General features: G+C 49.0%; 1 protein-coding gene across 1 annotated transcript in view; it reads right to left on the bottom strand.

The window, feature by feature from the left end:
- Positions 1 to 12,192, bottom strand: part of Prag1 (PEAK1 related, kinase-activating pseudokinase 1) — a 51,810-nt gene extending 39,618 nt beyond the window's left edge. Inside the window, exons 1-3 of the mRNA XM_020152912.2 lie at positions 12,029 to 12,192; positions 7,516 to 7,923; positions 3,915 to 5,755 (exon numbers count right to left, since the gene is read on the bottom strand). Coding sequence (XP_020008501.2) covers positions 3,915 to 5,755; positions 7,516 to 7,797 — 2,123 coding nt within the window. The 5' untranslated portion in view covers positions 7,798 to 7,923; positions 12,029 to 12,192. The remainder of the gene's footprint in view (positions 1 to 3,914; positions 5,756 to 7,515; positions 7,924 to 12,028) is intronic.
- Positions 12,193 to 12,648: the final 456 nt, after the last annotated feature.

The following is a 12,648-nucleotide window of genomic DNA, read 5'->3' as shown; positions in this document are numbered from 1 at the left end:
TTGGTGTTTATACCACACATCTGCTGATTTAATTCATACCAACTCATCTCTCAGTGTCCTTATGGGACGGAAGCCCAGTCACTGGCATTTTTAGCACCTTGCACAGTCCAATCTAGGCAATTCATAGATGTCTAATGAATTAAAGAATCTCCTTAGCCTTAGTCAAAGATGTATGCTTAAAATTAGACAGATGGTCTTAAAAGTTTTACATATACTGCTGTCAATCAATAGCAAGAAGATAGGAATCAATTTCAATATCCCTGGTTATGAGATGTCCGTGTTTCCATTCTATCCACACTCTTATGGGAAGAGGCCAACTATTAATTTTCATCTGGCACGGCACATATTATAAACTGGCATTTTTGATATACATATGATTTTTTTTTCCATTTGCCAAACTGTGTGCATGGTGGGGGTTGGGGGGGGGAGTTCCTCCCACTGGAGTGTGCCCAGTATTCATTCTCCCTGACCAACTCCACCCCTAGCCTGCTCATTTAAATTTTGTCAGAAAGGCTAAATGTACTTAGCGAATATTCTCTAAATCCAGTGCTTCCACAGAGAAGCGTCTAGACTACAGGATTTCCTAGTGAACTGGTGACACCACCTTGTAATTTGCTACAGTACGAAGTGTGTCCAGCACAAAGCACTTGAAGCTTTTAATGCAGTTGGACATGGAGGCTGGTGACAAATAGCCATCTCACTCACTCTATTCCTGTCATTGGGGTCATGCTGTTAGTGACCATGTTACAGGAGAGATCTCACAATGAAATCCTTTGGTTCCTCCAGTTAGCATAGTGTTCACTTCTGTGGACAGAAAAGAGCTCTGTTCGTGGCACTGTCACTACCTGTCTACTGAGAAGCAATGTAGGAGGGGACTTAAAGGGGACCAAATCCCCAAGACAGACTGACTCAACCTCTGCTGTCCAGCATCCCCAAGTAAGTGGATGAAAATTAAAACAGTCCTAGAGGGAAACATTAAAAGAAAGACACCTCTCACTTTCTTGGAGTAACTTTTCTTTTGATTTGCCTCACCTGGGACAAGACCATTTGGAAACTGAAGTCACATAAACCTGTCTTATTTCTTATTCATCTGTCACCTTCAATTCCAACTCTGTACACAGGCCTATCACTCTCATTTGGGGTTTCTTTGTGAAACGCTTGTCTGCCCCAACCAGATGACTCGCCTTTCACTGACCTTGTCACTCAAATGTCATAGGTCATTTCAAACTAGGATTGCATCTGTGGGAAATAAAGGTCAGAAAGAAATTGGGTTCTTATGCATCTTATTGTTTCTCCAGGCACTGCAACTCTTATTAAACCGCCCCAAGTCTTTGAAGGTGATTTTTATTTAAAATAACAGTCCATGCTTCTTGTCGGCAGTTGTTTCATTTCCTACCAACACTACTTGTCAATTCTGAGTTTACTACCTTGCCTAAACGGGCAGGGTGATCCAGAGATTTGGTGAGTTCCATGATTGTGTTTGGTGTGTTTGCCTTGGCAGGAGAGACTAAGGAAAGGACAATTGCCATCAGCCTGCTGTACTTACCAGTGTGTCTTGGTATTGTACTGAATCACCTGTGGGCTGCATTCTCTCTAAGACTCTGATTTGTCTGTACCCTGACCTGCTAGGTCAGAGCACTCTGGGGTTCCTGGCAGCCTCCCTACAGGAATTCAGTAAGTAAGCTCCAGAATTAAGTCAGCTGATGTTCTCAAGCCTGCCCTCTTATCTCTTCACAGGGGAGATGGGAAGATTCAAAAGATAAGGTCACCAATGCTTGAAAAATGAAAATGCTTTTCTGAATGAACTACTGTGACTTATATTAAATAGTATGAGATGATTTCTTTTCCCTAAAGTTCCCTTAAGTTAATTTTATTTCTTAAATTTTTCTCTCAAAAGTCCTGTGAATAATATTATCTTTTTGTTTTGTTCTTGAAAGCTGGAACCCAGAACCTGTGAGATTCCCACCTGATTTGAGATTTACATACATATATATTCCAAGAGTTTTATCATAACACACTGAACCAAAAAACTCTGATCTCACCCTAGATGCTAATTAAAACCCTTCCTGAGTCATGTTGCTATAGTTACCAGGATTTCTCCAAGCCCTGTGATCCTTAGTGACAAAATTTTAGTTACTTCTCCAAGGTGCAGGTGGCATTTCCAGGACTAGATGAGGCCAATTCCTACGGGGTATGTGTGGCATTACCACACTTAACAGCTCCAGGAGGCTTTTGCCTACATAATAAACAACCTCCCCACTGGACTCTGCTGTCCATCTCATTTCAACCATAGGGTATTATGGAAGTATTATCCCATATTGGAGAAGAGTAAGCTGGAGACCCTGTTCACAGTAAATGACTTGCTCAGCTTTCCTCAGCTGTGAGAAATGGAATGTGAACCTTGTCTTCTTACACCACGGCTGGTGCCTTCCACCAACCCGCCCAGACCAATGCACAGCTACAATGTGATGTTTTATTCCCACACCCCGATCGGGTCCTGTGCCCATCGATGTGTTACATGTTCAGGAGCACAGACTTGGGTCAGGGATACCAGGGACTGCTATAACCTTACACAGATTGTTTCAGTCCTCAATCTCTGTTTTGCTGACTGTGGGCTGAGGCTGGTAATTCTTCCCTCGTCGGGCTGTTCTAAGGATCAAATGAGTTAGTATGTCCAACATCCTTAAAATCAAACCTGGCCCATAATAAGTGCCATATAAATGGGAGCTCCTCTTAGCCGTTGAACTGCTCATTCACTCAGTCAGTTTAAAATTGTAGCCAAAGAGCCAGAGAGTTTGCAATCACTCAAGGCTCTAGAAGATGTCTAATCTGCATGGTGGACGGCCAAGGCAATGCCAGACCAAGCAGTGGTCATGAGAACAAGCCCATGTTAGATCCCATCAAAGCCTGAGAGCTTTGATGTTCAAAGTCAAGGATGGCAGAAGCTTTTCTCTGTGGTCAAGTCCCTTATTTCTGACATCAACCTAGAGGCACATCAGCTCAAACAGAACACTGGCAATGACACATTAGAGAAAGTCTGTTTGGAAACACTGTCATTTTTATTTTTAAAACAGCAGGTTTCACCTTTCCCTGATAAAACCAGTTTTGCTTTCACCAAGGGAAATTTTTTTCCAGAATTTAAATTCTATGCACAGCTCAACAGCTTAGAAAAGGCATTTATTTTTCTGGAGCCTTTGAAAGGTACTTTAAAATGGCAGGATAACAGTAAGGCAGTGGAGAAAGCTGTGAGTTTCAGCAGGCTAGCATGAAACTACATTTTTTTTAATTTAAAAAAAAAAACAAAAACCCACATCTGAGTGTTACTAACCACATGCAAACACTTCTCTTTTCTAATTTTGGCCCCAAGGCCTACTCACCACTGAGGTAACAGTTTATTGAGCACACACTTGGTTTTGCCTCCCCAAATCCTGTGACACAACCTCCTTCTATACTCTTTTACATGTTTAAACAAATGCAAAGTTTCAGACTCTCCTTGAAAAAACTTGCTGAAGACACTTCAGAGAGACTTGAGATAAGAGTACCTACAAAAATATGGACACCCAAAAAGAGCAACAGCTTGGCAGAACTTTTTTTTTTTTTTTTTAGTACTGGAGATGGAACTCACGGTCTCATGCAGGCTAAGCATGCACTCTACTACTGAGCTGCACCCCAGCCCCTGGGGATTCTTTGAAAGATTCCTTCTAAATAGCCAACCCAAGCAGTGTATTGTTGGAAGGTTTGTTTGCTGAGTACAAACATAAGCTCTCTGAAGACTCATTCCTGGAGGGCATGACTCAAGGCTGGACCAAAAGGCCTCCCAGAGGGGCAGCAAAAGCAAAGTTTTCTGGTCCTGCAGGTGGGAATTTTTTCTTTACAACCAGACTATATCATCTCACACAGACGTTGGTACTCACCTTGACTTTGGAGGTGGGGGAGGAGGTGAGAATGCCTCCATCCTACTTCTGTCCTTGGGGAACTCAAAGGCAAAAGAGGCTGATTTGCTCATCCCAGTTCCAGTTTTGCTACTCTGTCCAGAGGAGCCATCACTGGAGTGGAGACGATGCCACGTGGAGGAGTTGGAATGGTCCTCTGTGCCATTTTCTGTCTCTCTTCCCCAACTTTGACTCAACAATTCCTGCTCCACCTCTTCCTCTTCCTCTATCCGGCACTGACGACTCCAGGCACCAGTCTGGTACTTGGGCCTCCTCTGGTCCAAGGCTGCCGAAGAGGCAGCAGGTGGGGGACATCTAATGGGGTCATTGGCTGTAACACTACTGATCCAGCAGGACGAAGTGGGGTCAGCAGGGCCTCTGGAAGAAGGCTGGGTCCCAATGCCACTGCCATTTGAGCTCCCATCACTGAGGTCAGCCAGTGGGGAGGCAGATGGTGATGCTGGTGACCCGCCAGGGCTACTTTTGGACAGCTTGGGGGGAATGGCAGGCCTCCCCTTGGGCGTGTTCTCAGTCAGGTCAAGAGGATGGTTTTCTCTGGAGCTCAGCCCCTGTCGGGATGAAGTCTCCTCCCCACCAGTCTCCAAGTCCTGGGTCACAGGCCCACGGGGCCACTGCACCCCTATTGCAGAGTCAGGGCTGCTCAGGTAGATGGTCCTGTGGTCCTCTTCTGGGTGGGCTGCCATGACTGTAATGGTGGCCGCCACCTGGGGAGCCATGTCTGGGCCTTCATGGTCCCGACCCCGGCCAGATGATATTTTCTGAGCCCAGGTATCACCTGCACATACTTGGCTTTGGCCCTGGCCTTGGCTCTGAGGAACCGCTGCAGATTCTGCCTTAGCTTGTGGCCTGGAAGGCACTGGAACAGCCTTCTTCCTTTTGGTGCTCTCAGCATAGATGGGTTCAGGCTGCACTGCCTCCCTGGGCTGGGCTGGGGCCTGGGGTTCTTTAGCCAGCCCCAGGCTTTTGCTAGAGATCATCATGTGGGAGCCAGAGTCCTGTTGCTTGCCCGGGGCAGGTTCCTTCATGAGAGAACAGTAATCGCTCTCAAGGTTGGGTTTGAAGGGGCTGCTGGTGCCACTGCTGCTGCCACAGGATAGGCCATCAGAAGAACTGGCAGCCTCTGAAGTAAGTGCCAGTTTCTTAGGGCCCAGATGGGGTGGGTTTGCTGTCGGGCCCTGACCACAACATTCCCTGGGGAAGCTTAGAACCCGCTTCTCTTCTGCAGATCGGGAACATATCCCCTGCTCCCAGCACGTGGGTGAGCAGTCCCCTCCACCATGTCTGCCCTGGGAATCCTCAGCACGTGTGGTGTCCTTGGCAATGGGACTCCCTGGGCAACAGTCCAGGATAGAGCAGTATTCTCCACCTTCACTGTCCCCCGAGGGTGAGCACTTTTGATCACTGTCATCCTCTGAGGGCAGGGACTCCGGCAGGGGCTGTGGAGACTGGCAGGACCTGGTGCCCTTGGGACAGCTAGATGTCATCTCAGCAAAAGCAGCCAGTTTCTGGCGAAAGCTCTCCTGAGCAGAGGGCAGCTCTTGGTGGGGAAATGAGGGTTTCTCTTCCCGCCCAGCCTTCTCCTCTGGGAAACTCACTGGGTGGAAGGTGATGCTTCTTTCCCCCTGGCCCTCCAGGCTGTGCAGGCCCACCATGGAATAGGCAGGGGGGCAGCGGGAGCTGCCATCTGCACAGGCAGGGGGACCAGGAGGCTTCTGCACGCCTCGGAAGCTGCCCAGGTAAACCATGGGCACGTCATCCTGCTTCGGGAGGGGTAACTTGCTGGGGGTTCTTCTCCAGATGACCTACACAGCCCCAAGGTTAAATAGACTTAAATTAGACGTTGTCAGAGCAAAAGGGAAGAGAGAAAAAGTGACAGTAAAGTGCCAGAACAATTTCAACAGCCTCCCACGGTGCAGCAGGCACCTGGGAGGTGTGGACTCAGGGCAAGCAATGCATACTCCCACTTTCTGATCTCCCCACGGCCCAGCTTAAGATCGTTGCTGGGCCACCCAGAGCCATTTGTTTTCCCAGACACTGAACTGTGCTTTACCCCCAGGGTCTGCAATGCCTTTGGCTTAAGTCTCTGAGGCAGGGGAAAAAAAAGTGTTTTCAAAGAGTTTTGGGTTTTGTTTAATTTTTGCTGTGTGTTGGTTGGTTTTTTGATAACCCTGTCACAGTACATTTCTGAAGAGATAGAAATCATGGCTTTTAAAACACCTGTGCTGGACTGTCGGGGAAGAGCCGGAAGCTAAGGGATAGATTCTGAGCTGGGTCTGGGCTTCCTTGCTTCTTGGTAGCTTTCCTTCAGGCCATGCCAAACAGCTGCTCAGTCTTCTATTTAACAGTGCTGACCTCAGCCACAGCCTGACTAAGTGGTTGAACTAGTTGGGCTAGGAGAAAGAGATGTGGACTGGTAATTCCCATCAATGAAGTCACTGCTCTCTCTTCCTTCCTTTCTTGAGCTCCCCTCCCCTCCCTTTTCAGAAGCAGCCTCAAAGTAGGGCTTGCATCTGGCTCGTTTCCCAGAGGATTCTGAATTTAAGAGAGTCCCTGACTTATGTAGGTGAACGCTGAGGTGTCCAGAATGGCTTGGTGAATGGGTGTAACCAGCTAAGGGAAAACAGAGCAGCCCTAAAAGGGACCTGGAGCTCACTGCAACCACAGGAAATGCCTGTCTTCACTTAAGCCTCTCCTGATTTAAAACTGACCTTTGTTTCTTGAATAGGCTCACACATACTTCCTCACCCACTCACCACACAGGCTGAGGGAAACTAGAACATGCAAAGAAGTCAGCATGGAGCAAGCAGTTCTTAGAACATCCTAGACCTACAGCTTCTGAGACACCTCCACTAGAATGGCTACATGCCCTCTCAATGATTATACCTTTGTAAGGGTTACCTGTGGGATGAGCAGAAGGGTCTAACCTCTTGGGGTGTAACTGTTTTACTGATCCAAGATCAGGCTGCAGAATTGAAAATATGAACACTGGCTGGGTGTTAGCATTTAACAAGGAATTGCTGCTAATATTTTAAGTATGGTCTTGGCATTGTGGTTATATTTTTTATAAAGACATATTAGGTTATATGATTTATCTTTCAGTTACATAAATGCAATTATTTAAGCAAAACAATAGGACTATGACTTTATCTTTTAAATTTATGTACTAAAATGATATAATGTTGAGGACTTGCTTTAAAATAGGGAAGGGGATGGATGGAAACCAGATTGGCCAGGAGCTGATGGTCGTTAAAATTCATGTTGAAGATGATCATTTTTGAAAACTTTTTTTTAAAAAGCTTCATTTTTGTTTCTCCTACAAGTCTCCAAATCAGAGGGGAGATTCTGAGGTGCTGGATTAATGGTTGTTAGCCTAAAGGGACAGAGAGAAAGAGGGTGGCAATAGCCAAGTAGCAGTCAGCGAAGAGCAATCTCAGGGCAAGCCTACAGAGAGCCATCCTGCAGGATTCTTGCTCTAACAGCCCTGCCTGGCTGCCAGCCAGCCACCACGTGTTAGAATAGGAGCAGCCCCTGTAAAAATTCCACAGGGGTTAGTCAACCTCACCTGTTGGACTTCGGTGCTCAGACTGGCCTCTGTCCACACATCGGAGGCCTCGGAGCTCATCATGGTGGGCTTCACAGCGATGGTGGGCTTGGAGTAGGGTGAGCTGTCATCTTCTAGACGGCAGTTCTCAGGCCTAGGGGGCAGGCGAGGGGGAGGGGGCAGACTGCCTGCTCTGGGCTGGGGACGGCTGGCTGGCAGCTGGTGGTCGCTCCGCAGGCAGAAGCAGTTCTTGCAGGACCCGGGCTTCCAGATGTGCTCCACAAAATCACTGCACGCAGACATTTTGGGGTTCTCTGGGTTCAGTCAGATGGTCTGGAGCAACCTGAGCTGATGGTGTGCTGGCTCATCTTGTGCCCAGCTCTCTTGCGTGATCTTGTGGGATGCAGAGGTGGATCCCAGAGTGACCTCCTGGAAAGACAGAACACTGATAAGGAGTCTTTCCTGCTAGAAGATGGGCGCAGTAGCAATTAGAGTCTGATATTGGGGAGGAGGGGAAAGAAGGAGATAAAGAGAAGAAAGGTAAAGATGATGCTTCCTTCTGGGGCGTCATGAGCTCTGACACTCTCTAGTGGTGTGGCTGTATCAGAAGCTGTGACAACTAAACCTAGCCCTGTTACTTGAATAGGGAGCAAAAAAGACATTTCAGTCCCCTGAAACACTGAGTGCTTGGAAGTTTGGGGCAGTTACCAGAGGAAAAAATCATGTAATCTTTGAGATGGGAAGACTGTACCTCTTTGAGACACTGGTATGGGGGCGGTCAGAGCCTGGGGTTCTGCTCCAGAGCAAGAACCACAGAGCTGTGCAGCACATAAACACAAGGCTTCAAGATGATAACCCACAAGCTCTGACCAAGAATTATATAAGAACAAAAGCAGACCAGGGTTTTCTGAGCAGCTAGGATTGAGAATGTTTGAGAAAGGGGAGGCATGTTGCTGAACTGACCCCCAGGGGCACATTATCCGGAGCTCTGGCATCTTGGGAATTCAATTCCTCCCCCTCCCCTTGCTTATTATCCATCATTCAACTCTGAACTGATTGAGGCCAATCGAGCTGCGGGCTGCAGGCCAAGGAGGAAAACAGGAGAGAAATCGAGAGCCACCAAAGTCCTAATCTAGGAGCAGTTGGACAGAATATAAGAAAAGAGGTTACAAATGGTTATTTTCTCCAGCGCAGCTCTGGGGTGAGGCCCATCAACATGCCAACTTCAGCTCTTCTGAGAATAAGCTGAAAGCTGGGTTTGCCCCGTAGTCCCTTCCCCATGGTCACCCCCCCCCAGAGGAGGAGCTCAAAGGGCAACTAACATTAACTATTAACCTGAATAACGCCCCAAGCTGCAGCTGGGATCCCACATTCTACAGATGCGAAACTAAAGCAAAGGCAAAAACCTGAGACCTGTCCACCCACGCTGAGTTTGCTGCTTCTGGAAAGAGAAGGCAATCTTGCTGGTGGCCTCGTGTGGCCGCATGATATTGAGTAGCTCCCCACTATCTGCTTGTGGCTCGTTGCCCATCTTTCTCACCTTAGGATGAACTGCATCCCAATGCTGAGATTCTGAGAACAGATTCTCACTGAGTGGGGAGGGTTTTGCCCTAGGGGGTGTGCTCCACTTTGTCCCGTGAGAATTTGTTGAGGTTGATGCTCTCTAAACAATCAACAGGACCAACCAGGTGGAATGTGCCAGGAGATCCAAAGATCATTCCAGAGTTGTGGGAAGCATTCTCTTTCTTGCCTCCCACACTCACAGACAGGTGCGTATGCAATGCATACTCAAACTAAATGTGTCTCTTTTCCCTCCAAAGTTAACAAGGAAGTCAGCTACATCTTTAAATTCCATGAACCCTCTAAAACTATCAGCTGTCTTCTGGCAATGGCTATAAGGGTCCTATAAGTCTCTTTCTTATAGGTTCTTCCCCTCTAAAGATACCCAAGTAGTAGGTTCATCACCTGCCAAGTCTCCAGAAGAGGTCACTGGCCTTCAACATGCGGAGGAGGCATGACCAGGTTTTGCCTATCTTCTATAGTCTCAGGCCACAGAAAGCTATAGGTTTTCTGCTAAATTTTGTAAAGGGGATATGGGAGGTAGAGGAAGTATTTGAGTCTTCAGGGGTGAGAAATATGTTCTTCCTGGGAAACTGATGTTTGAAGGCTGACTAGCCCTTTTCAGCCACTCAAAGCCACTGCCAGGTCTATGTCTACTGCAGGCAAAGCTCCCATGCCCCTCAATGGACTTCTGGAAGAGAGCTTGTACACCAGCTCCTCAACTTCCTGCCAGCTCTAGGTCAGGCTGGGCTATCTGAGGATGCTGGTCTCCAACCACTTCCTCAGGGACTACCACGCGTTCACAAAGATGCAGTCATGGGTGGCTATACCTCATTTCCTCCTCAGCAAGCAACTCAGAGCATAGACTTGTCATGGGGAGAAGACACCCCACTTTCTAAAGGAGGACCCTTCCTCCTTTGGCTTGCAAAAGCCCTGGGAGTTTGGGAGGCTGTGGATTACAATTGTGTTGGAAGTTTCCTTGAGACTTCTTACTAGTATATGATCACTCTCTTTGGTCCTCTCCTCTGCTCTGAAATTCTCTGCAGGTTGGACACAACTTTGACCACATAAACTGTCCAGAAACAGCAAGACTTTTAAGCAGAAGTCATTGAAGAAGGGAAACACCTGAAGCCCTGGGTATCCCACCATCATTGGCTCACTGCACCCTGTTAAAACTAGTTTCTCAGTGCCAGCAGACAGAATTTGCCATTGTGTCTGTGGAGCCAGAAAAGATTCTTTCCAGTTGCACCCTGTGCTTGGAATTCTCTATTTGTTTTCAGTGAAAGATGGTGAAACATGCAAGTGGCACTCACAAAGCAGGAGCCGCAGAGCTGGCTTGCCTTGGCAGTGCCAGCTCTCCACAGCCTGGGAATGGCACCTTCCCAGCCCACATTCCTTATTTCTAAGGGAGGCGGCCCCCAGAATTATGCAAATTCCCCCATTTCAGTGGGAGGCTACAGTGCAAGATTAGAAAAAGATCACAGCATTCTTTCTGATCCAAGTCATGATAAAATAGCTTCGCCTCTGCAAACTTCTGCACTAGATTTGTGGCTACAGTTTACAAGGCTGAAGCTGTCAGATCCACTCCGACCCTGTTTCCAAAAGAATCTGAAGAACCCAGGTAGCCAAATTCACAAAACTAAATATTTTGGCTCAAAATACCCTACATATTTGCATCAGATCTTGCTACACCTTACCCTGAAGTGACAGAATTCCAGAAAATCTTCACATTAAAAAATTCTATATATTACAATTAAAGCAATATGGAAAAAGGAAATATGTATGCAAAATGTCTGGATTTCAATGTATTCTATTGACTAGAGTTGAGCAGACAGAAAAGAAAAAGTGACAATATTAACCAAGAGGGTAAATCACAATATTCACATAACTTTTTATTTTTTATTTTCTTCCTCCAATGCTGTGCATGGAGGAATATGGTTTTGCACCCACTACCGTCTAAACCAACAAGGGGAGCACCAGGACTCCAGGATAGCAAACTACCTGCAGAATTCCCTAGGGCTTCCTGTCAAATATCCTTCTTAGAAAACGGAGACAGATTGTTATGATAGTTCCAGAGATCAATGAAGCCTTCCGAACCTAGGGCTGGACTGAATGCGTTGCAAAACTCCTTTCCCCTAGACCTTTGGGCTTTGCTGTCCGGCTCTGCAAAGCCAAGTGCTGCCTGAGCTTCACCTGGGAGAAATGCACAAGGATTCTCCTGCGAGTACTCAGCCGCCTCCATTCCCAGTAGCAGGACTCAAAAGTAGAGAGGTTCTCTTTTCCAGGTGTGTGTGTGTGTGTGTGTGTGTGTGTGTGTGTGTGTGCCTATGTCTGTGTGTGCGCGCACGCCTGTGTGGGTGAGAGTGTCCAGCTGGGGACCCGGCAGCACAAGCAAAGGTTAACAACGTCCTCACGATACGCATTTCAGAAGCTTCACTACTGCTCGAAAAAAGGGCATCACCTCGCACCCTCTTGAGACCCACTGCTGGCTAAGAGGTGGCTACCCTGGTCCCCCAACCATCACCCACCGGGGATTGGTCCGCGCAGCCTGGTGGCCTGCCCCTCTCTGCTCCTTTGACAATACTCGCGGTGGAGAGTAATCCCAGAAGCGCGTCAGTCTCTTGAGGCAGACAGAGCAAGCCAGACCAGCAAGACCAGTAAAGCCATCACCACAGCCGGTCCCCCTCCCGGAACTCCAAGGAAAGTTTCCCCGTTTTAAAGCGCGCGTTTCTCGAATGAATCAAAAACACCCCTCCACCACCCCAGTCCTCCCAGCTCAGCGCCTCCACGGCGGGCACAAACCCGGCGCACGCGGTCGGGACGCTCCACCGCCGCGATCGGCAGCCTGTCACCCCGGGGAACGGCAACCGGGGCTGGCAGACTCGGCCACCGCAGAGCTCCTGCAAAGCCCTCTGTGCGGCCACATTTGCCAGACAAAAAGAAGCTGAATTTGAAGAAAGCGTTACGGGCTCACCTCGGAGCTGTGCTGCTCCGACCTCGCCGTCGGGGGCCGAGCCGTCTCCTGCCTGGCCGGGCGCCTCGGAGCATTGTTTGGAGAGTGTCTGCGCGCGGTGTGAGCCCCGCGGCGGGCGGGTGTCGTCTGCCCGGGCCCGGCGGCCGGGTGGCAGCTGCGAGCGCGGCTCCGCCCCCTCCGCCTCCGGTTACAACGCCCGCCCGGGTCCCGCCGCACCTCCGCAGTCCCCGCCGCCGCCCCCCGCGCCCCTAGGCCAGCGCGCCCCGCCGCTCCGCCCCGCGCGCCTCCAGCGCCTCCCGAGCCCGCTCCCACCCCCAGCCCCGATCTCTCCAAACTCCGCGCCGCGCCCCTCCCTCCGCTCGCTGCAGTGAGGCTCCGCCCCGAGCCCGAGGCTTGGCGCCCGCTGACCCCAGAGCAGAGCCCTTTTTAGCACCCCCTCCGCAATTGTGGCTTTGCGCATTTCTGCAGGAACGAGCTTTGGTGTTTGCAGGCTTCCCTAACCACAATGCGTGCATAGGTGTAGGTGCGGGTGCCCCGCATCTGTTCACCCAGCCGCCCTGCTAGACCCTGGGCAGGGAGACAGAAAGAAAAAATGAGGAAGTGAGGGTCCAGAGTGGAAT

The sequence above is a fragment of the Castor canadensis genome, chromosome 14 (genome assembly GCF_047511655.1).
Source record: "Castor canadensis chromosome 14, mCasCan1.hap1v2, whole genome shotgun sequence".
In the NCBI taxonomy this organism is placed as follows: Eukaryota; Metazoa; Chordata; class Mammalia; order Rodentia; family Castoridae; genus Castor; species Castor canadensis.
This window is presented reverse-complemented; position numbering and strand designations above follow the sequence as displayed.